Genomic DNA, 22,142 nt, shown 5'->3' with positions numbered 1-22,142 from the left:
TGAGCAGTTCTGAGCATTTTCCAGTGCTGAGGACTGAAATGCTGGAGTAAAGGAGGGAGTGCTCAGGGCTGCATAAGTTCCCGTAGCTCTAATAATTAGAATTCCACTCATTTTCTTATCAAGAAGCATTCATTTTTAGCAAACAATGCCGTTTCAGAGTAGAACAATAAAACTTATAAAAAAGCTTTGGAAAATTCAGCTTTGCAATTTATGGTGATTAACAAGAATGGACTCTGTCCTCAGTCTGCAGATGCTGCGTGGAATGAGGAGAATTTTATACCACTCTCTTTAACTTCCTGAAAAATGTTGATAGAGATAGGCATGTTTCAGACTGCATATTTAAATATCATATTTGTGGAATCTGTAGAATAATGGCTTGAGGGCATAAATTTGTACATTGCTGTGGTGGGTGTGACATATTAAGTAGTAAAATCACTGCTTGTCATTCTGACCCCTGGTTTTTGGTTGTGTTTTAACTTTTGAAAGGGAAACCTTTTAGGAATGACACTTTTCAAGCCCATTTTCTAAATAAAGATTATTTTTATTATTTATTCTTATATATATATTTATATGTTGTAACTTGCATATTTATTCTTTGACTAGTTCATAGTTCGCTCACCTGTAATTGGACTAGAGCGTGCACACGGGCAGCTGGTGCATGGCAGTTTGTTACCAGGTGGTAACTCGTTTGTATGCCCATATTCACACTAGGCTGATCTTAGCTGTCACTGTGCGTTTGCAAAGCAGCGTACGTGTTCTTAGGCTTTACTGTCATGATTTCTTAATTGGACAGGGATGAAGTTAAATTTGTGGGAAGGCACTTGTGTGTGTTCTTTTTCACCATTTGACTTGTGTGCATAATTGTTTCATTTCAAAATCTTCTCTGGCTTTTGTTTGTTTATTCATTGGTTTTTGTTGGTTTGTGGGGAGTTTTTTCCTGAAGTTACTGCTCCTCTTGCTTTTCTATGAGCAGGAAAAGAAAGTTTTTATGCACTTCAGTAAATAGAAAATAAAACATGAAATATAAATGAAACTTTATTTGTATCTATAGGTATCTTTATGGTTTTGAAGAATACTGCCGTTCTACAAACATTCAGTTTAGGACCATCCATCACAATGAGCCGAAAGTGGTAGAAGAAATGCAGAAACACATGGAACCAATGGAGGAAAGTGTAAAAGAGGAACAAAAAATGCCCCCAGCAGAAGTTAAAAAAGAAGCAGAAGAAAATTATTCCAGCAGTGAAAGTGAAAAGGAAGAAATATCCCCAAGGGTAAGTGGTTTGAATTGATTTCTATTTAGTACTTAACAAAACCCCTTTGTATAATGAACGGTTTACATAATGAGTTTTCCCTTGTGGAGTGACTGTATGTTTGAATTGGCGTACTTGTACAAGCACAGGACAGCGTTCTGTGAATGCAGAGTTGGTGTTAACTGTTGATTATGTTCTACCTGTGAATAGAATCGGTTTTGCTTACTTCTTCATATTCTAAACCATGGGGTTTTTTTCAGGTTGTGTTGCATGTCAGGCATGTTTTGATTCAGAGATGGCTTGAGAGCTACTGAGAGTTGTGTGTCATCAGAACAGTGAAACTCAGCAGGATAGTCTTGGTTGTGGGTGAGAATTTCCACAGGCACGTGGAATGTGGAGCTTTCTGGCAAGGAGCAGGAATATCAAGGGACTGCTACAGCTTTAAGAATCAAAGGAAGACCCAATTCTCTAAGTTGATTTTTATCATGGTATCTTTTCTTTTAATAAAAGAAACACTGCAATTTTACAGGGTTGTATTAGTAGTTCCATAGGTAAGATCAGTGACCCATCAGCTAGTGGATACTGAATGTGATGGAGAATACAAGAATGCTTTTATGGTATTTGTATATGAGACTGAAGCACTCCTGTTAATTCTGGTAAAAGGACATTTTGTGTTCCTTGACAGAACGTGATTACTGAAGAAGGAATTGCTGCTTTTTAAATTCTGAAAGTTGTAAGGATTCTGTTCAACTAAAATGTAATTCTGTTGAAGTAATTCTTGCAAATCAACTTTTCAAGGAAGTATATGACCTTTAAACTAATAGATGACATAATGTAAATGTAAGTTTAGATTTGTATTACATACTATATTTCTATCTAACTGCAAGTGGTTTTTCCAAGCTATATCAGCCTTGATGGACTTCCAGGCATGACATTAGCTTTGTTGTTAATTTGTTGTAATCTTTGGATAGCTTCAAAATAATTAATCTTGCATTCATAATGTTAATGCATTCATAATGCATACAATACGTCAATGCATAATTCATTTAAATGTTCTGATTACAGAGCAATGACCGTATTAGGAGACTTCTAATAGTAAAATGGTAAACCTGTACTAGATCCCAAGACCAGTTGCAGATAGTCCCAGACAGCAATTGTCTGGCTACTCAAAGTACCTTTCAAAAATGCAAAACTTAACTGTTTTTCTAAAGGTGACAAATTTCTGTTCTGTGAAATCGACAGGTGGCTATCAGGACTGAAGATGCTGAAAGGAAGATGCCTTCTTTCAGTAGTCCTATACAAGCACCTTAATTAATGCTATTGCTGTACTTGAGCAAAGGCATTTTGGCCATTTCTATCAGGGCAACAGACCTTACAGGTTCAAACAAATGTCCTGAAATCCTCCAGACGTTGATCAGAAGCTCAGTCTCCAAGCAGAATGGCTTTATTTTTCTTTTTTCCTCAATAACAAGACTTTTAGCTATTATCTTCAGATTTTAGAATATTTTGCTTTTTGGTGTTATCTCCAGTGTTTCTTCTGTACAGGAATAGTATGTTTCACTTTTAGCTGAGGTTTGGAGAAGTTATGCCGAGAACAATTGACAAGAGTCATTAAACTGATCTTATTTCTGCTCTAGGGACGAAGAAGACTTGCCCGTGATGCAACTCCTGCTAAAAAAGATAGTGAAGAAGATAAAACACAAGAAAAAATAAAAGACAGTAACAAAGAAAACAAAGATATAGAGGAAACACCTGAGAATGCAGAAAAGAAAGAAAATGAAACTCCACTAGGGAGAAAAAATACACCAAAGCAAAAAGAGAAAAAATTTAAAAAACAGGAGGATTCTGATAAAGAGTCAGATGAAGAGGAAGAGAAGCAGAGGGAGAGGTAAATATTAACCTGTAATTGCTTTCTTATGAGTATGTCTGTGTCATGATTGAGCTGTGCTCCAAGCAGGAGTATACACAAGTTGGAGATCTTAGCAACTAAAATGTGGAAATCAGGGACCTAATTCACTTAGCCAGACAGGGAGGGGAAAATTATTTCAGGCTTCTAAGAGCCTGCTGTACTTTATGAAAGCATCTTTTTCTGGTAGATGCCAGACAGTGGTTTTCACTTGGTTGTTGTTGTTCTGGGAAGTTGAAATATAAATGGAAAAGAGAGTCCCTCTTCTCCCATGCTTTTTTTTAAGTGCTTAGTGATGGCTGATGAACCTACAGCTTGCTTGTTTTTGTTGTTACGTGGTGTATTGTAGGCAGGAAGGGGATCAGCTAATAAAGTAAAGGAGAATGAAAGAGGGAGTTTGAATGAAACCTAGAGGTAGGTTGAAGAGGAGGGGATAGAGAGACAGGGAAGGGCAGAGGGCAAAATAGGATCCAGACTAAGCTTGACAAGTTGAATCGGATTTATAGTCCTGGTTACAAATGAGTTGTGAGCAGGGGACTGGTTTATTAACACAGCAGACCTCTTCTTAGCTAAGTTTGGCTGTGGTGAAGGGCAGTATCTTGCCTTTTGGCTTTCCTACCTAGTTTTTCTTGTCCATGTGGCTAAGTGATGCGGACACAAGTTGATACTGAATAAAGCCTGATAAGGGTATTGCATATTTTCCACTAAAGAGCCTTGAGGAGTGGGAAGAACAGTTATTTTAAAGAAAGTGTTGCGGGGCGGTCCGAAAAAAAAATCTTGTAGTGCAGAAATGCCTCAAATGAAGGTACAGTGTCAGGTGTGCAGCAGGTTGCGGAGGTATGTCAGATGACTAAGGCATTAAACGATGGTGCTGATGGTGCTGGTCCTCTTTATTTTAATTGTTTGCCACAACAAGATAGTTATGTTTCACTGAAGGCTACCAAATGTATTTCATTAAAAGCAAAACCATAGTCATCTTCAGTATTTTCTTTGTTGGTGACTTTTTTGTAGTTTAACTTTTACATTATGCTAAATTCACCCTGAAATAGGGAGGGAAGTATAGGTAAAAATAGGTTAGATTTGTAATTCTTTACAATTATGTTGTTGTAGTTTAAAAATGTAGTTTAGAAAATATGTTTAAGTAGAATATTTAAATATTAGATATAGCTATAATAATAGGTAGCGATAGCTAATAAGAGCTGCGCAGACACTTTTAATCTTGGTTAAACACCAATGTAATCAATTTTTTTTTCCAATGGAATGGTGTTTGTATCCATGAGAGGTTCACTGTGATAGCGATTCAAACTTATGTGCAGTTAGTGAACTGGAGCCTGTTAAGCAAACTGTAGAAGATAGAATTACTTTTTTAAAGTAGCATGTCTATTTTAAAATCAAGTCTATTTTAAAAACTGAATTTAGTTCTTCCTATCTTACTTGGGTGCTAGACACCAAGTTAATTTATTCCTCTTCTTATATTATCAAAATGTTCATTAAAAAATAATCTTTAAGCTTTGAGGTAGTTGTACATCTAATAAATTGCATTTAAAATGTAATTTTTCTGGATGTTTTTGGCACTTATCCCTATTCTAAGTCCTGTTCTTGATTTTAAAAGGTGTGTCCAAGCTGGAGGTAGTGCAGGACGCAGAAAATGAGAAATTTTTTTCTTGCAACTTTTTTCTTTTGTAGTATCTTGGCTATACTGGTTAAATGTTAAAACTTTGATTGTCAATAATTAGTGGGTATTTTAAATACACTTTACTGCAGGGAGGAAATTGAGAACAAAGGAGAATCAGAAGGTGAAGAGGATGAGGAGGATGCAGAACCCTGCCTGACTGGAACCAAAGTGAAAGTAAAATATGGACGTGGAAAGACTCAAAAAATTTACGAAGCTAGTATTAAAAGCACAGAAATTGATGATGGAGAAGTTTTATATTTAGTTCATTACTACGGTTGGAATGTAAGGTGAGGATAATAAATTGCCTTTCATTTATTTGTTTTCTAAAAGGATTATTTGCAAAAGAATTTTTGTTTTTAAGAAAAAAAAAGAGAAAGATGATCACTGAGTTGGCTCCAAATTGAATTATCAACATGATCTGACTCTCTTACACTTTTCAATGTCAGTAATTTTGTTCATGGTATGCCACTATTGCATTGAAATCTCAGAATATACTTACTGTCTGTTTCCAAGTTTCAGTCTGTCAGTTCAGTAATCCTGACTTCTCACAGGAGTATCCCTGTAATTTATTGTGACAGCTAGTGCTAGCACTATCAGACTTTTTTTTAAGGGGGTCATTGGTAATAGTGAAGACATCTACAATGACGTATATCAAGCACTGATATTTTGGCAACAAAATTTGCTCTTGTATTGAAAAAAAAAAATGGAGAAGTTTTAAAATTGTAGCAACAAACTGGATGATATTCTGAAAAGCACAAATGCACCTCCGTTCCCCTATCCCATAATTTCTTTTTACGGACTAGAAATGAAATTCATCATTGTAATGCCAGACACCACATCTGTTTGTAATATATGCTCTGCTTTCCTACCTCTCCCTAATAAATATTGTCTGTAACTCAGTCTTTTAATCCTCATATTGCAAACAACTTCTTTATATGCAATGATAACAGTATGCTGTTATTTACTTTTAGATATGATGAATGGGTGAAAGCTGATCGGATTATCTGGCCTGTAGACAAAGGAGGACCAAAGAGAAAACAGAAGAAAAAAACAAAAGTAATGGTTATTTCAATAAGTTTCTTAACTTACTTAATGACTATCACTGTCCTTACTTTAGAAAACAAAACGGTTATCCAGTCAACAGTCTAGTTTTTTAATAGAAGTGTAAAGTAAAAGAAGAAGAGGTTTGACAATCAGCAGTGAAACACGTTAATAAAAATTCATTGTTTTGCCCTCAGAATAAAGATGACAGTGAAAAGGATGAGAAAAAGGATGAGGAGAAACAAAAATCAAAGCGTGGGCGACCCCCTCTGAAATCTACTCTTCCATCAAACACATCTTGCAGTTTATCCAAAATGCCTAATAGCGAAGGTAAATCGGGAGCCAGAAGTGCACGGAACAACTTGTCAGATTCCTCACCATTACCAAATGGAACAGAAGGTACATCTGGTGTACTTGTGTTCTGTCATGTAAACAGTGATGTAATGCAGTGCATTAATATGTGACAACTTCAATGAACACGGTGCTGTCAGGAGCATTAAAGTCCTACTTAGAATCGTAGAATGGTTAGAGTTGGAAGGGACCTTAAAGATCATTGAGTTCCAACCCCCCTGCCCTGGGCAGGGACACCTCCCCCTAGAGCAGGTTGCTCAAAGCCCCATCCAGCCTGGTCCTGAACACTTCCAGGGAAGGGGCATCCACAGCTTCTCTGGGCAACCTGTTCCAGTGCTTCACCACCCTCACAGTAAAGAATTTATTTCTAATACCTAATCTAAATCTCCCCTCTTTCAGTTTAAAACCGTTACCCCTTTCCTATCACTACATTCTCTGATAAAGAGTCCCTCCCCATCCTTTCTGTAGCCCCCTTCAGGGTACTGGAAGGCTGCTCTAAGGTCTCCCCGGAGCCTTCTCTTCTCCAGGCTGAACAACCCCAACTCTCTCAGCCTGTCCTCACAGGAGAGGTGCTCCAGACCTCTGATCGTTTTCGTGGCCCTCCTCTGGACCCGTTTCAGCAGTCCGTGTCCTTCCTGTGCTGAGGACTCCAGAGCTGGACACAGTACTCCAGGTGGAGTCTCACGAGAGCAGAGTAGAGGGGTAGAATCACCTCCCTCGACCTGCTGGCCACACTTCTTTTGATGCAGCCCAGGGTGCGGTTGGCTTTCTGGGCTGCAAGTGTGCACTGCCAGCTCATGTTGAGCTTATCCACGAGCACTCCCAAGTCCTTCTCCTCAGGGCTGCTCTCAGTCAATTCTCTGCCCAACCTGTATTTGTGCCCAGGATTGCTGTGACCCAGGTGCAGGACCTTGCACTTGGCCTGGTTGAACTTCATGAGGTTCACATGGGCCCGCCTCTCATGCCTGTCCAGGTCCCTCTGGATGGCATCCCTTCCCCCCGGTGTGTCGACCACACAGCTTGGTGTCATCGGCAAACTTGCTGAGGGTGCACTGTCCATGTCTCCGACAAAGATGTTAAACAGCACTGGTCCCAGTACTGACCGCTGAGGAACACCACTCGACACTGGCTTCTGCTTGAACATTGAGCCATTGACCGCAACCCTGTGAGTGCGGCCATCCAGCCAGTTCCTGATCTACTGAGTGGTCCATCCATCAAATTCACACCTTTCCAATTTTGAGGCCAGGATGTCATGTGGGACAGCTTTGCATAAGTCCAGGTAGATGATGTCTGTTGCACTACTTAACCAGTCAGTGAACAAACAACACAACAAAACAATGTTTTGGTACGGATTTTACTCCATACCAATTAATACTTCTGATTTTGATTTTCACAACACCTCGCAGGCAGACAAGAGGTAGCTCAGGATTGTTTGTTTCTGATAGAGGATCAGACAGAGTGGTCTAACTCCTGTGTATGCTTTTGAGGGTTTTTTTAGTACCTTTTTTAAAAGAGGTTTGATTTATATTTTTTACTACTTTTTTTTTTTTTCTCTCCATGTGCATTTTACTGAGGAAGTAGTTGAGCTGACACTGTTGAGGAGCACAGTTTACTCTTAGAAGAGCTCTGGCTTGGGGATGACTGGAAGTCATTGCATATTCTTTAGCCAGAGCCTTTCAATCCTAGACTTGAACAGACCCAACCTAGTGGTGTAGTGATAGTCTTTATTCTGGTAATTAAGTCCCCGACCTCAGTACTACATCATCCAGCAGAGTTGTTAATTATATACGAATGACAGCAATATTTTTGGTATTTCTAAGCCTATGTGAACAAGAACTGAAGTGAAATCATTGTCTTCTTTTAGTACAGGTCCCTGAATAATCTGGTAATGTAACAACGCTTGCTCTGTATGCGGTGTGTGATTCGTACAGTAGTTTAGCAATGAAATGTCCATATTGTGGTGTGGAAGGGTTGGGGTTTTTTTAATGTTTGGGAGTGCATGGGGGGGAGGAGGCTATGATGTCAGGTGCGGGAGGCATTATCCCCAGGTAGATTATCGGAATTTTTAAAAGTATTTTTGCTGCTATAAACTGTAATTTGTTTATATTGGCTTATTTGGGAAATAGTAGAAATACTACTACTATTGTAGTTTCATAAACATTTTGAGAAAAAGAACTGTGTTAAGTAAAGCAGAATTTCTAAGCTTGAAATTGTTTATTGTAAACTGAAGTTAATACCATGGATTACTGAAAAACAGGTTTTGTGTGGTTGTGAAAAGAAATTGTGCTGAAATTGATGATTTAGGGTGCTGTTTCCTTCTTTTTTAAAATTTTTTTGCAGACTCTGGCTCATCTGACAGTGAAGCAGATGAATCAGCTGAAAAGAATTTGAATGAAGAATTTTCTCCAGAAACTTTAGAACTGGAAAAAAGTGGAAAACTACATGATGAGAAGCTAGATGAAGAAAACCCAAAGATTCCTCATGCATTGAAAGAAAATGACAGGACTCAAGTACAGCCATTAGAAACACTGAAACTGGAAGTTGAAGAAAGTGAACAAATTGTTCAGATTTTCGGAAGTAAAACAGAACAAATAGAAGAAATCAAAAGAGAGGCTGAAAAATCACCTAAAGTAAAAGGGAGAAGGAGCAAGACAAAAGATCCCTCTTTGGAGAATGCAAAGATTTCACCAGGAAACCAAGAAGAGGCGGAAAATGAATCTCTTGCAGAACCTGAAAGATTAGATATGTCTTCATTGGACCATAAAGAAATTTCCAGCACTACTGAAGGTGAAACAGAACCTTCTACAAAAGACAAGAAGCTTTTGAAAAGGAAAACTTTGGAACAGGCATCACCTGAGAAGAGAAATCGACGCGAGAGTGAAATGGAAGTGCCAAATATAATATCTGAAGAGAGGACCAATGAATGTACTGGAGTGGAGGCATGTAGAGGGCTGAATGCTGAAGAGTCCCTCAGAACTGAAAATGAGGAAATGCCATCCCTGGTGGCAGAATCGGTTCAGCATGGTCAAGAGCTGAGGAATGAGAACTTCGAACGTCCACCTGAAGAAAATGAGAATGTTCCCTTAAAAGATGAGGATGATGCAATGCCTCAGATTGGTCCTGAAACTTTGCTCTGCCATGAAGTAGACTTGGATGACTTGGATGAAAAGGAGAAGAGCAGTAGTGAAGACACAATATCAGAAAAGCCAGAGCCTAATGCTTCAAATTCAAATCCGTCTGCCTTACCCACTACTGTCCAGTCAAGCTTTTCAGTGGCCTCGCCTCTTACTCTTAGTCAGGACGAATCGCGCAGTATCAAGAGTGAAAGTGACATGACTATTGAAGTCGATAGTGTGGCAGAAGAGTCTCAAGAAGGTCTCTGTGAAAGTGAGTCTGCTAATGGATTTGAAGCCAGTACAACATCAAGCAATTGTAGTATAGCCATGCAAGAGAGAGAGACTGGAGAGAAAGGTGAGTACTTCCTGTGAAAAGTCATTCTCTGCTGTAATGATTTCTGAAGACGTCTTAAATCTCGTGTTACTTTGCTAAAATTTGCTCATTTGTTTTGTCTTCTGCTTTTAAATCCCTTTGTTGCTTATTAAAAAAAGCTTGTTAGTAGCAGAAATATTTGAGGTTGTTTGTTTTCTTTTTTTCCCTTCTCATTTAGGTCAAAAAAGGCCCAGCGATAGCAATAGTGGAACAATGGCAAAAAAACAAAAGCGTACTCCAAAGCGAGCAAGTGCTGCAGCCAAAAATGAAAAGAATGGAACAGGTACATTCCTGGTGGGGGGAGAGGGTGAAGGTTATGCTATCCTATGAACACAGAATCGTAGAATGGTTAGAGTTGGAAGGGACCTTAAAGATCATTGAGTTCCAACCCTGGAACAGGGACACCTCCCCCTAGAGCAGGTTGCTCAAAGCCCCATCCAGCCTGGTCCTGAACACTTCCAGGGAAGGGGCATCCACAGCTTCTCTGGGCAACCTGTTCCAGTGCTTCACCACCCTCACAGTAAAGAATTTATTTCTAATACCTAATCTAAATCTCCCCTCTTTCAGTTTAAAACCGTTACCCCTTTCCTATCACTACATTCTCTGATAAAGAGTCCCTCCCCATCCTTTCTGTAGCCCCCTTCAGGGTACTGGAAGGCTGCTCTAAGGTCTCCCCGGAGCCTTCTCTTCTCCAGGCTGAACAACCCCAACTCTCTCAGCCTGTCCTCACAGGAGAGGTGCTCCAGACCTCTGATCGTTTTCGTGGCCCTCCTCTGGACCCGTTTCAGCAGTCCGTGTCCTTCCTGTGCTGAGGACTCCAGAGCTGGACACAGTACTCCAGGTGGAGTCTCACGAGAGCAGAGTAGAGGGGTAGAATCACCTCCCTCGACCTGCTGGCCACACTTCTTTTGATGCAGCCCAGGGTGCGGTTGGCTTTCTGGGCTGCAAGTGTGCACTGCCAGCTCATGTTGAGCTTATCCACGAGCACTCCCAAGTCCTTCTCCTCAGGGCTGCTCTCAGTCAATTCTCTGCCCAACCTGTATTTGTGCCCAGGATTGCTGTGACCCAGGTGCAGGACCTTGCACTTGGCCTGGTTGAACTTCATGAGGTTCACATGGGCCCGCCTCTCATGCCTGTCCAGGTCCCTCTGGATGGCATCCCTTCCCCCCGGTGTGTCGACCACACAGCTTGGTGTCATCGGCAAACTTGCTGAGGGTGCACTGTCCATGTCTCCGACAAAGATGTTAAACAGCACTGGTCCCAGTACTGACCGCTGAGGAACACCACTCGACACTGGCTTCCGCTTGAACATTGAGCCATTGACCGCAACCCTGTGAGTGCGGCCATCCAGCCAGTTCCTGATCCACCATCCATCCTTGTCCTGATCCTGGTCCATCCATCAAATTCACACCTTTCCAATTTTGAGGCCAGGATGTCATGCAGGACAGTGTCAAACGCTTTATATAAGTCCAGCTAGATGACATCTGTTGCTCTGCCCTCGTCTCCCAATGCCGTAGCTCCATCGTAGATGTCCACCTAATTTTCTCAGGCATGACTTCCCCTTGGTGAAGCCACGTCAGCTGTCACCAATCACCTCCTTATTTTCCAAGTGCCTTAGCAGAGATTCCAGGAGGATCTGCTCCATGATCTTGCCAGGCACAATGGTGAGACTGACTGGCCTGGACTTCTCCGGGTCTTCCTTTTTCCTTTTTTGAAAGGAGAGATTTGTCATGGAGAACAGGAGAGGTGCCTGAAGACTGGAGGAAGGCCAACATCACTCCAGTCTTCAAAAAGGGCAAGAAGGAGGACCCTGGGAACTACAGACCAGTTAGTCTCACCTCCGTCCCTGGGAAGGTAATGGAGAGACTCATTCTAGATGTCATCTCCAAACAAGAGCGGGAGGTTATTGGAAGTGGGCAACATGGGTTTACCAAGGGTAAATCGTGTTTGACCAATCTGATAGCTTTCTATGGTGCTATAACTGGTCAGTTGGATGAGGGGAGGGCAGCAGATGTCATCTACCTTGACTTCAGCAAGGCTTTTGACACTGTCTCCCATAACATCCTCATTGGGAAACTAAGGAAGTGTGGGCTGGATGAGGGGACAGCGAGGTGGATGGATAACTGGCTGTGTGACAGGACCCAAAGGGTAATGATTAATGGAGCAGGTTCAAGCTGGAGGCCTGTAACCAGTGGTGTCCCCCAGGGGTCAATACTTGGTCCAGTGCCGTTCAACATATTCATCAGTGACCTGGACGAGGGGACCGAGTGTATCCTCAGCAAGTTTGATGATGATACCAAACTGGGAGGGGTGGCTGACATCCCGGAGGGCCGTGCTGCCATCCAGCGAGACCTGGACAGGCTGGAGAGCTGGGCAAGGAAGAACCTCATGAGGTTCAACTGGGAAAAGTGTAGGGTCCTGCACCTGGGGAAGAAGAATGTCAGGCACCAATACAGGTTAGGTGTGGACCTGCTGGAGACAAGTTCTGAAGAGAAAGATCTGGGGGTCCTGGTAGACAGCAAAATGACAATGAGCAAGCAGTGTGCTCTTGTGGCCAGGGAGGCCAACGGAATCCTGGGCTGCATAGGGAAGAGTGTGGCTAGTAGGTCGAGGGAAGTCATTCTCCCCCTCTACTCTGCACTGGTGAGGCCACAACTGGAATACTGCATCCAGTTCTGGGCCCCCCAATTCAAGAGGGACAGGGAACTACTGGAAAGAGTCCAGCGAAGGGCAACAAAGATAATTCAAGGATTGGAGCATCTCCCTTATGAAGAAAGGCTGAGAGAGCTGGGACTCTTTAGTCTGGAGAAGAAAAGGCTGAGGGGAGACCTTATCAATGCTTATAAGTATCTAAAGGGTGGGTTGAAGGAAGATGGAGCCAAACTCTTTTCAGTGGTTGCCAGTGAGAGGACGAGGGGCAACGGGCACAAGCTGGAACATAGGAGGTTCCACTCAAATACGAGAAAAAACCTCTTCACGGTGAGGGTGACAGAGCCCTGGAACAGGCTGCCCGGGGAGGTTGTGGAGTCCCCTTCTCTGGAGATTTTCAAGACCTGCCTGGATGCAGTTCTGAGTAACATGCTCTAACATGCTCTGGGCAATCCTGCTTCAGCAGGGGAGTTGGACTAGATGATCTTTATGGTCCCTTCCAACTCTAAAAATTCAGTGAAAATTCAGTGAAAATGGGGGTTATGTTTCCCCTGTTCCAGTCAGCAGGAACTTCACCAGACTGCCACGACTTTTCAAACATAATGGAAAGCGGCTTAGCAACTTCGTCCGCCAGCTCCCTCAGTATCCGTGGATGGATTTCATCAGGTCCCATGGGTTTATGCACCTTCAGGTTCCTTAGATGGTCTCGAACCTGATCTTTTCCTACAGTGGGCGGTTCTTCATTCTCATAGCCCCCGTTTTTGCTTTCTGCAACTTGGGCAGTGTGGATAGAGCCCTTGCCGGTGAAGACCGAGGCGAAAAAGTCCTTCAGTACCTCAGCCTCCTCTAGATCCTGGGTGACCAGGTCTCCTATTTCCTTCCAGAGAGGGCCCACATCTTCCCTAGTCTTGCCTTTATCCCTGACATACTTGTAGAAGTTTTTTTTGTTATCCTTGATATCCCTGGCCAGATTTAATTCTGTCTGGGCTTTAGCTTGCGTGAGCTGGTTCCTGGCCACTCGAACAGTTTCTCTGCATTCCTCCCGGTCTACCCACCCTTGCTTCCGCCCTCTATAGGCCTTCTTTTTGCTTTTGAGCTTGTCCAGGAGTTCCTTGTTTATCCATTGCAGGCCTCCTGGCTTTTTTGCCTGACTTCTTCTTTCTTGGGATGCACCGCTCCTGAGCCTGGAGGAGGTGATCCTTGAATACTAACCAGCTTGCTTGGGCCCCTCTCCTCTCTAGTGCTTTATCCCATGTTACCCTGCCAAGCAGGTCCCTCAAGAGGCCAAAGTCTGCTCTCCTGAAGTTCAGGGTAGTGAGCTTGCTGCATACCCTCCTTGCTGCCCTAAGGATCTTGAATTCTACCATCTTGTGATCACTGCAGCCAAGGCTACCCTTGACCTTGACATTCCCCAGTAGTGCTTCCTTGTTGGTAAGGACGAGGTCCAGCATGGCTCCTTTCCTCGTTGGCTTCTCTACCATTTGAAGAAGAAAATTGTCATTGACACATTGCAAGAACTTCCTGGATTTCTTGTGCCCTGCTGTGTTGTCCTTCCAACAGATATCAGCGTGGTGGAAGTCCCTCATGAGGACCAGTGTCTGTGAACATGATGCTGCTCCTATCTGTCTATAAAGGGCCTCATCTGCTCTGTCACCCTAGTCAGGTGGTCTGTAGCAGACCCCTACTGTAACATCACCCGCTCCTGTGTTCCCTTTAGTCTTGACCCATAAGCTCTCCATTGGGTCTTCATCCATCCCCAGGTGGAGCTCCATGCACTCCAGCTGTCCATTGACATAGAGGACAACATCCCCTCCTTGTCTCCCCAGCCTGTCCTTCCTGTAGAGTCTTTATCTCTCCATTCCAGCACTCCAATCATAAGAGCCATCCCACCATGTCTCTGTGATGCCAGTAAGATCATAGCCCTGCAGGCGTACACATGTCTCTTAACTCCTCTTGTTTGTTCTCCATGCTTATGTGTATTTTCGTTTATGTGCTTCAGCTGGGCACCCGGTGGAGCTGACTACTGGCTGGAGCAGCTGCATGTCCTTCATGCTGCTCTTCAGGTGGCCTCCTTTGAGGTGTTTTATCTGTGACTCCCTGGTTCCTATCGCCTCAGGAGCCCCTGGCTTGTCCCCGTAAGACTTTGAGTGCGCTGCAGGGTACCCAGCACATCTCAGAGCAACAGGTTGAGGGCCTTGCTAGTGACTTATCCCTCAGACCTTGGAGAATCATCCCTTGGCTTGTGAAGAGCTAGCCAGATAATATCCCCCTCCCCCAATAAGCTTAGTTTAAAGCTTGATCAATGAGCCCTGCTAGCTCATGAGCTGACACTCTCTTCCCCCTTTGAGAAAGATGAACCCCATCTGACGCCAGCAAGCCTGGTGCCGTGTAGGTCATCCCATTCTTGAAAAACCCAAAATGGTGGTGGTGACACCAGCCACGGAGCTGTATTGACAGACTGTACACGTCTGTTTCTTTCAGAGTCCCTGCCTATACCTGGGAGAACAGAAGATAACCTGCACCCCAGATTCCCTTTATTAACCTTCCCAACGTCTCTTTTGATTACTCTTGGACTACGTGTTGCCACCTCATCGCCACCCATGTGAAAGAGCAACAGTGGGTAGTAGTCTGAGGGCTGAATCAGGCTGGGGAGTTTCCTAGTGATGTCCCTGACCTGGGCCCCAGGGAGGCAGCAGGCTTCCCTAAGAAGAGGGTCTGCCTGGCATATTGGGCCCTCTGTTCCCCTCAGAAGGGAGTCACCTACAACTATAACCCACCTCTTCTTCCTTGTGGAGGCAGTTTTTAAATGGAGGGTAGGCCTTGCTGGTCCTGGCAACTTCTCTGATGTAGTCAAACCATCTTCCACGTCACCCATGGGCTGGCTGATCTCCTTGAGAGCCTCATGCCTATTGCGCAGAGGCACCTGGTTAGGGGAGGTGGGCAGGGAGGGGGTTTGCTTGCTCCCCCAGCACAGACTTGCCTCTATTCACAGTTCCCCTTTTGGCCACTGCCTTCAGTCTGGCAGGGGGAGGGTACCAAGTTCTTCAGCTTGAGGTTTTTTTTGATGGCTCTTTTCGTTTTTCTCTCAGGGAGGTTAGAGCCTGATTCCACCAATCTATTTCTTTCTTGCACTCCCTGATGCTCTGCAGCCTTTCTGCTTCCTCTTTTAGTTCTGCTGCCAGACCATCCACTTGGTCACATCTCACACAGGGATCATCCCAACTGCCATCCATTAGCGAGGAGAGGTTAAAGCACTCCCTGCAGCCAGAGACCTGAGTGGCTGCACGCTCCCACAGGAGCTTTGTCTGTATGGCTACTTCTGCTCTGGCAAACGCAGAAGACAGTTTCTGTGTCTTTCGGGCAGAGACTATGGTTGAGCTCCCCCCTTGAGCTTCGTGCGCCCTTCCGCCCTGAACAGCTCGGGAAAAGCCCCTTTTCACTGCCATTGCCTGGCTCTGCTGTGGATGTGTCAGCACCAGAGGAGTTTGTCTGGGCGAATGACCCAAGCATGTATAAGAGCCTGCTGTGCTCATTGTTACACATTATTTCTTTTGGATGGGACTTCCTTGTCAGGGTTTTTCATTATTATTCATGGTGATTATTGGCTGTTAACTGGAGAGAACTTAACCAACTGCATGGTAGTAGTGTTACTGGGAAATCTCTTGGCTATTTTTAGTTACTTTGTTAGGAAAACCTTTTTACTAACTCTGTATATTAGAAATAACTAAATATTTACTGTTAGGCTGATTTTTATGTATTTGGTTGTGTATTAATTTGGGAGAGGGAAATTTGTTCTGGATAGAAACATCTCCTTCAGAGTCTTATTTGGTGTTTCTCATTGGAGAAAAAGTGCATTTATGAAGTATAAAAAAAATGTTTGATGCTAAAAAAGATCTGTTCAGCAAAAAACAATCTTGTGTGGTTTTATCTCAAGTATGTTACTAATTTTTAACTTGCTATAGACGTATGGATTATTGTTTCTGTAGCTCATTTTTGGTAATCGTTGTATTGAATGAGACAATACATTTAGGCCCTGTGGCAATATTGTTATAATTTTTAAATACCAAACTAAAATATTAATTATCTGACATACAATATTCAGCCATATTTAACATGCCTGTGTAAAACTTGGCAATTATTGTGGGAGTCTAAAATATTTGCATATATCAGCTTGAAATTTTCTGTAACGTTAAAGCTTTTATACTTTTAGTCGTGTTTCAGAACTGTTCCTTTAGATATGTAAAGCAATTTGGTAAATGTACAGAATCATGTGCTACCCATCTGCATTAATTCAGTTTTCATTTTATTAATCTTTAAGAAAGAGACTTTAGTGTCTGCTTTATATTAGAACCCCAAAATATGTGGCTTTATTAGAGAACTGATAAGATATCTTTTCTTATTTTAATAAGCTTCTTTATTGCTTCTGTGAAAAAAAATTTAACTATTGCTTTTTAACTAAAAGCTTAGTTAAAAACTTGACTTCTCCTGCATTAACAGTCAGTACACTTGAGAATTCAGTGCATGTTGTGTCTGATAAGGTTAGACATTGAATCTGGTACAGTTTTTCCTTGTACGCATTTTGGGATCTTCTGAGCAGGAAGGAGCATTTTTTTCTTAATTTTTTTTTCTGACTATAAACTACAATTTTTAAAATGTTGAGGTGTTTGGTTTGGTTTTGTGTTGTTTTCTTTTAAAGTCCAAATGCGTTTCTCTTACTGCAGGACAAAGTAGTGACAGTGAAGACCTTCCTGTCCTGGACAGTTCAAGTAAATGTACTCCTGTAAAACACATGAATGCATCCAAACAGAAGATTTCTCGATCACCTGCAAGAGTGATTTCACCTCACATCAAAGATGGAGAGAAGGATAAACACAGAGAGAAACATCACCACCAGAATGTTTCGCCTAGACTATACAAATGGAGTTTTCAGCTCAGTAAGAATTCTTTAAGTGACTTGGTTAGAAGGAATTTACAAGAAAATTTGTTCTGGTAGTAAAATGTGCAAATTTGGTGATTCTAAATTAGGTATAGGCCTTTTATGGCGCAGTTATGGAACTGTGTTATTGTTTATGCTGCATCTTATATACTCTTAAGAGTTGCATTCATTTGTTTAAAATCACCTTGATGAAGCTATTTTTTCTTATTTCCCACTTTTAAGATGAACTAGACAATATGAGCAGCACTGAAAGGATCTCCTTCTTGCAAGAAAAACTGCAGGAAATACGAAAATACTACATGTCCTTGAAGTCAGAAGTAGCAACCATAGACAGGAGAAGAAAACGATTGAAAAAGAAAGACAGAGAAGGTAACTTTCAGATTTGCTTTATGCTTCCCATGAGAAGTTAATTTCCTTAAAAATACATTGCTCAAAGCAACTTAATTGGCAGTATTTTTGAAAAAAAAAAAAGCGTTAATGTTTGTTTATTGTGTTTGTATGTATACATATTTAGAAAGAATAGTTGTGGCTTTTCAGAACTTGAACCTAACAAAACTGTTGTTTTATTAGGTTGTATTCACTATGCTGTTTTCAGTGAATTCACTGTTTTATAACTGTGTATTAGAGACTTGGGCTTCCTAGTGCAAGCTTGGTCTGAGTTTTTGATCAACGTAATGACTCATCTGATTTATCTGAAAAGATTGGTCTGTGATGCAGAAGGGGTAAAGTTACTCATCCAGTTTATGTGAACGTAGCAATGAAAGCAATTGACAAAAAATCTGTATTGGTTTTCTGTGACTGTGCCACTTTGTGGTCTTTTAAACAACCTAGTAACCAAGGAAGCCTTCATTCTGACATGTGCTTTGATGATCTGATGCTCATCTATTCTTCTGTATATTCAGTGTCACATACAGGAGCATCCATGTCATCTGCTTCATCGGATACTGGAATGAGTCCATCATCATCTTCTCCTCCACAAAATGTGCTTGCTGTAGAGTGCAGGTGATACACATTTCTCTGCCTTGCCAGCAACTTGCTGCCATGGACATAAATCCTGAAATTCAACCACAGAAAGCACTCGACTGGTTTGGCATTGCCAAGTATCTTCTGTACACACTTCCACTACTGGACTGTACCTGTTCTCCTCTCCTCCCCTCTTCTTTTGCTTAATTTACCATTCAGAGAAATTAAGCTTATTGGTAACTGAAGGTTTGTAGGCACAATGTGACATGGTTGTGATTGTGTTTGTTTTTGTTTTTGTTTTTGTTTTTTATTAATGCAGAGAAAGGGCACTTACCAAATTTGGAAAGTTATGTCCAGTGAAGCATTCAGGTGTTCTAGGGAGATCTTAGAAAAGCAAGTGAACCAAGCAGACATCAGAGTATTATCAAAAAGAATTGAGTAACTGCTGCACTTTCACCAAGCTTATATGTAACTCTTGGTGAGTAGTTCCTCTTTGTGGAAGCACTTGCGATACAAAACTGCCAAAGTATGTGTTCAGCAATGTGCCCAGTTTTAAAGGTGTAAATGGGACAAAATAACTTGTGAAAGGAAGTGTAGTTGACTGAAAACTACAGTTGTAATAAGTCTTCCACTTTTTATAGGATTTTTGAGCACACAATTATGCAAATATTTTACTGTTTATTAATGTTTACAGTGGAATTGTGAATAGGTTTTCAGTGGACTATCTTATCCCTTGACAAAAATATTTTGTCTTTTTTCTATGTAATTTCAGAGTTTTTATTTTGTTACAAAAAGACAAAAAATGAAATATATAACAACAATGAAGTTATTTAACAGGATTTCTAAAGCTGAAATTTTTGTGTAAAATAAGGTATCTTGCAACTTGTTAAATATATTTATTCAGACATTGGATGTTGTATTTTTATGTATTTTTAAAATATTAATAAAATTGGAAAAAACCCTCTAGGTTAGTTCACTCTTTCGATAAAACATACTTACCAGTTACGGCTCTTAAGGAGGTTTTATCCAGTAGCCATGCCTGTATTTCAAATGGGTCTGTCTACATCTCCTCAACAACACAGATCTGTAAGCGGGCATCTGGATTAAACTATGACTTTATTTGGAAACTTTGGCAGTCCTAGTACTTACGTTGTTTTGAGGAACAAAATTTATTGGGTTGCCCTTAAGATATTTTGTCACAAGTTCCTATGTTTGCTGTACTGCCGAATGAATTTCTATCTCCCAAAGTTGAGATGCAACAATAAAGTAAAGCAACTGTGTATGCTTTGTCTGTGGATTGTATCACAGACAGATACAGTTTGTAAATAACTCTTCCAAAACCATGTATTTAAAACAGTTTGCATATACATTATGTATAAAAGTGATTTTTTTTATCAATTTTTTTATTCATGTTTGTACATTGAAAGGGGTTCTTAACTCCCTTTTCTGTGTTTAATGTGCTGTATAGTAATAACATAGATGCTCTAGACTGTATATCAGGATATTCTGGTTCACACAGCAGAAAGTCAGAAAGAAACACTAGTGATGGCATAGCATTACTACAATTGATGTTTCTTGAAATTTCATTTTACATTTGTCAACTTGTGATTCCAATTCCTTCTATTTTCACAGAAAATTAAAGAAAAAGTACTCTTGTAAATGCACTTTTTCTGTCTTTTCTTAAGCAAAGCAGAGCTATTTCAATGTAAGATAAATATAGAGCTCACTAGACAGCATTAATAAAGGCCATGTTTTAAACATAGGCTTTATATTCTATTTTTATTTAAGTGATTGTTCTTGTAAATGTCTGGACTTACCTAAATAGGAAAATTTATCTCCATAAATTGTTGTAAAAACTTTTTTCAGAGCTAACTTTTACTGTTAATCTTATAATAGCTATGAATAAAAAGTAATACTCATTTAAAAGGAAGTACCATGGGTCACATTTTCTCAGATTATCTTCCATGTTTAATATTTGCAGAAGTAAATATTAAAATTGGTGAAATAATAGGATTAATTATATCTTAGGCAGATATCTAACCTCCGACTACAAACTGTGAGGTCTTAAACAGGCATATACACACACTGCGCGTGCACAGAGGATGGATGAGCTCTTAACTGTCTGTACGTCAGGAGAGATGTTCACAGACTGTACGCTGACTGCTTCTCCTTGTCTCTTAGCAGTGTTTAAAATAGTGCATGGAAGACTGAAGATACGGTTCCATGAAACATGGAAATCCATTCTAACAGATGGTTCCTAAAGACCTTGCTTCCTTACTTCCTCTTTCTACCTGCTTACCGTGCACTAGGACTCATCAGACAGACACCCCCACGCCCCCCATGCTCCTGCAATAACAACTGACAGCACTGTTCTGGCAGAAAACCTGCAAGAAAAGGTGGATGACTTTCTGCCAAACCACTGGGAAAGCCTCTAGCATGTTACTGATTTCCTAGTTTTATCTTTCTGGCAGGAAGCATATCAGCTAGCCAGATTATTCAGGAGATGTTTAAAGTAGGTTTGTTATGACATTTAAAAATACTGTAGGGAAAAGAAGATTAACTATATAATATGGGACTATCCTGTACTAAAGGTGAAATTAACAAGAAACCCTAACAGGTCTTTTTCTAACTTTAGTATAATCCCCTTATTTCTACTTTGTTGACATAAAATAAATTCCAAATTGTCTTCCAGTGTCTTGAATGGAATTTTATGCTGTAGAGGACACAGTAATTATGATTATACTGAATTAGGTATCATGTTTGCAAGAGCAAGCAAAAATAAAGCCCCCTCTTGGCAGTCTTCATGCTTTTTTCCTGCCTTCTAATCTTTTACAGTTTTTCTCAAAATGACATATGTTATTTCTAGCTTAGTTTGGAGGTAAAAAAAAATATATATATATATATAATTAAGATTATGGGGCCAAACAATGTTAGAACTGTTAAAAAGGGCTGTAAGAGAATTGAGACTTTCCCCCCACCTTCTGCAATTGATACAAAGAACTGGCAGATTTCTGGCAGATTTATTATTTTTGTATTAGCATATATCTGAAAGTTGGAAAAAAACTTGAAACATTTGCATGCCAGGACATAAGGTAAGAAAAGGTTCATTTCCCTACTTGTTTGTTTTCATTTTCTTTCCATGTATACTAATGAGTTTTTATTTTCTCTCTAATGTGTAAGTCTGGCAATACCCAGTTAAATCTCTACTTGTTTCTGGCTCCTCCAGCAGATTGTTGTATTTGAGAAACCTTCTCTTAATCAGCCAGGAGAAGCAAAGATGTTGGAACAATAGTAACAAGCCATTATTTCAACAGAGGTTAAACAGATTTACAGTTGTAATTATCAGTGAAAGAAAAGCATAACAAGGGCAAATAAAAGTGTGTATCTTCATGAAGTATAAATGTGTGTGACCTTCACAGGGAGCAGCAAAGAGCTTTAATTTGAAAGACAGCGATAGAAGACAAAAGGTGATTCACTGCAGTATTCTGCGCAAGTTCCACTTGAATCCAATTTTGTTTAAAGATGCAGTTATTCTAATAACATAGGCAGAAATTTTTAAAATGGATACATATGCTCATTTTATCTGTAGGGAGCCACATAGTAATGGCTACCAAAATTACCCAGGATGGCTTTGATGGGCAGCTGGAAAGAGAATCTGAATCTTAGGATTGTCAATTCCTGTGTCTCAGTCAGACTATCCACTCTCTCAAGAGCCTTCTCTCTCCAGATAGGTTTGTCAATCAGATGGAATTTCACATGAAAAAGATGAATATTCTTCTAAAATGTTTTTCTTTTCATTCTTGGATAGCTGAGGCAGCCAAATGGGTTTTCTGGGCAGCGTTTACTAGAATTCTTTTACAGTGGTAAGTCTAAGAAATGCTT

At 40.9% G+C, this 22,142-nt stretch overlaps 1 protein-coding gene across 1 annotated transcript in view; it reads left to right on the top strand.

Annotated features, from left to right (window-relative positions):
• ARID4A (AT-rich interaction domain 4A) overlaps positions 1-20,182 on the top strand; it is a 57,139-nt gene extending 36,957 nt beyond the window's left edge. Inside the window, exons 15-24 of the mRNA XM_074148499.1 lie at positions 1,052-1,271; positions 2,888-3,138; positions 4,921-5,118; positions 5,803-5,887; positions 6,070-6,271; positions 8,564-9,694; positions 9,891-9,995; positions 17,083-17,295; positions 17,520-17,666; positions 18,200-20,182. Of these exons, the coding sequence (XP_074004600.1) occupies positions 1,052-1,271; positions 2,888-3,138; positions 4,921-5,118; positions 5,803-5,887; positions 6,070-6,271; positions 8,564-9,694; positions 9,891-9,995; positions 17,083-17,295; positions 17,520-17,666; positions 18,200-18,303 (2,656 nt within the window). The 3' untranslated portion in view covers positions 18,304-20,182. The remainder of the gene's footprint in view (positions 1-1,051; positions 1,272-2,887; positions 3,139-4,920; positions 5,119-5,802; positions 5,888-6,069; positions 6,272-8,563; positions 9,695-9,890; positions 9,996-17,082; positions 17,296-17,519; positions 17,667-18,199) is intronic.
• The last annotated feature ends 1,960 nt before the right edge of the window (positions 20,183-22,142 follow it).

The sequence above is a fragment of the Numenius arquata genome, chromosome 6 (genome assembly GCF_964106895.1).
Source record: "Numenius arquata chromosome 6, bNumArq3.hap1.1, whole genome shotgun sequence".
In the NCBI taxonomy this organism is placed as follows: Eukaryota; Metazoa; Chordata; class Aves; order Charadriiformes; family Scolopacidae; genus Numenius; species Numenius arquata.
Note: the sequence above shows the minus strand (reverse complement) of the source record. Positions and strands in the feature narration are given on the sequence as shown.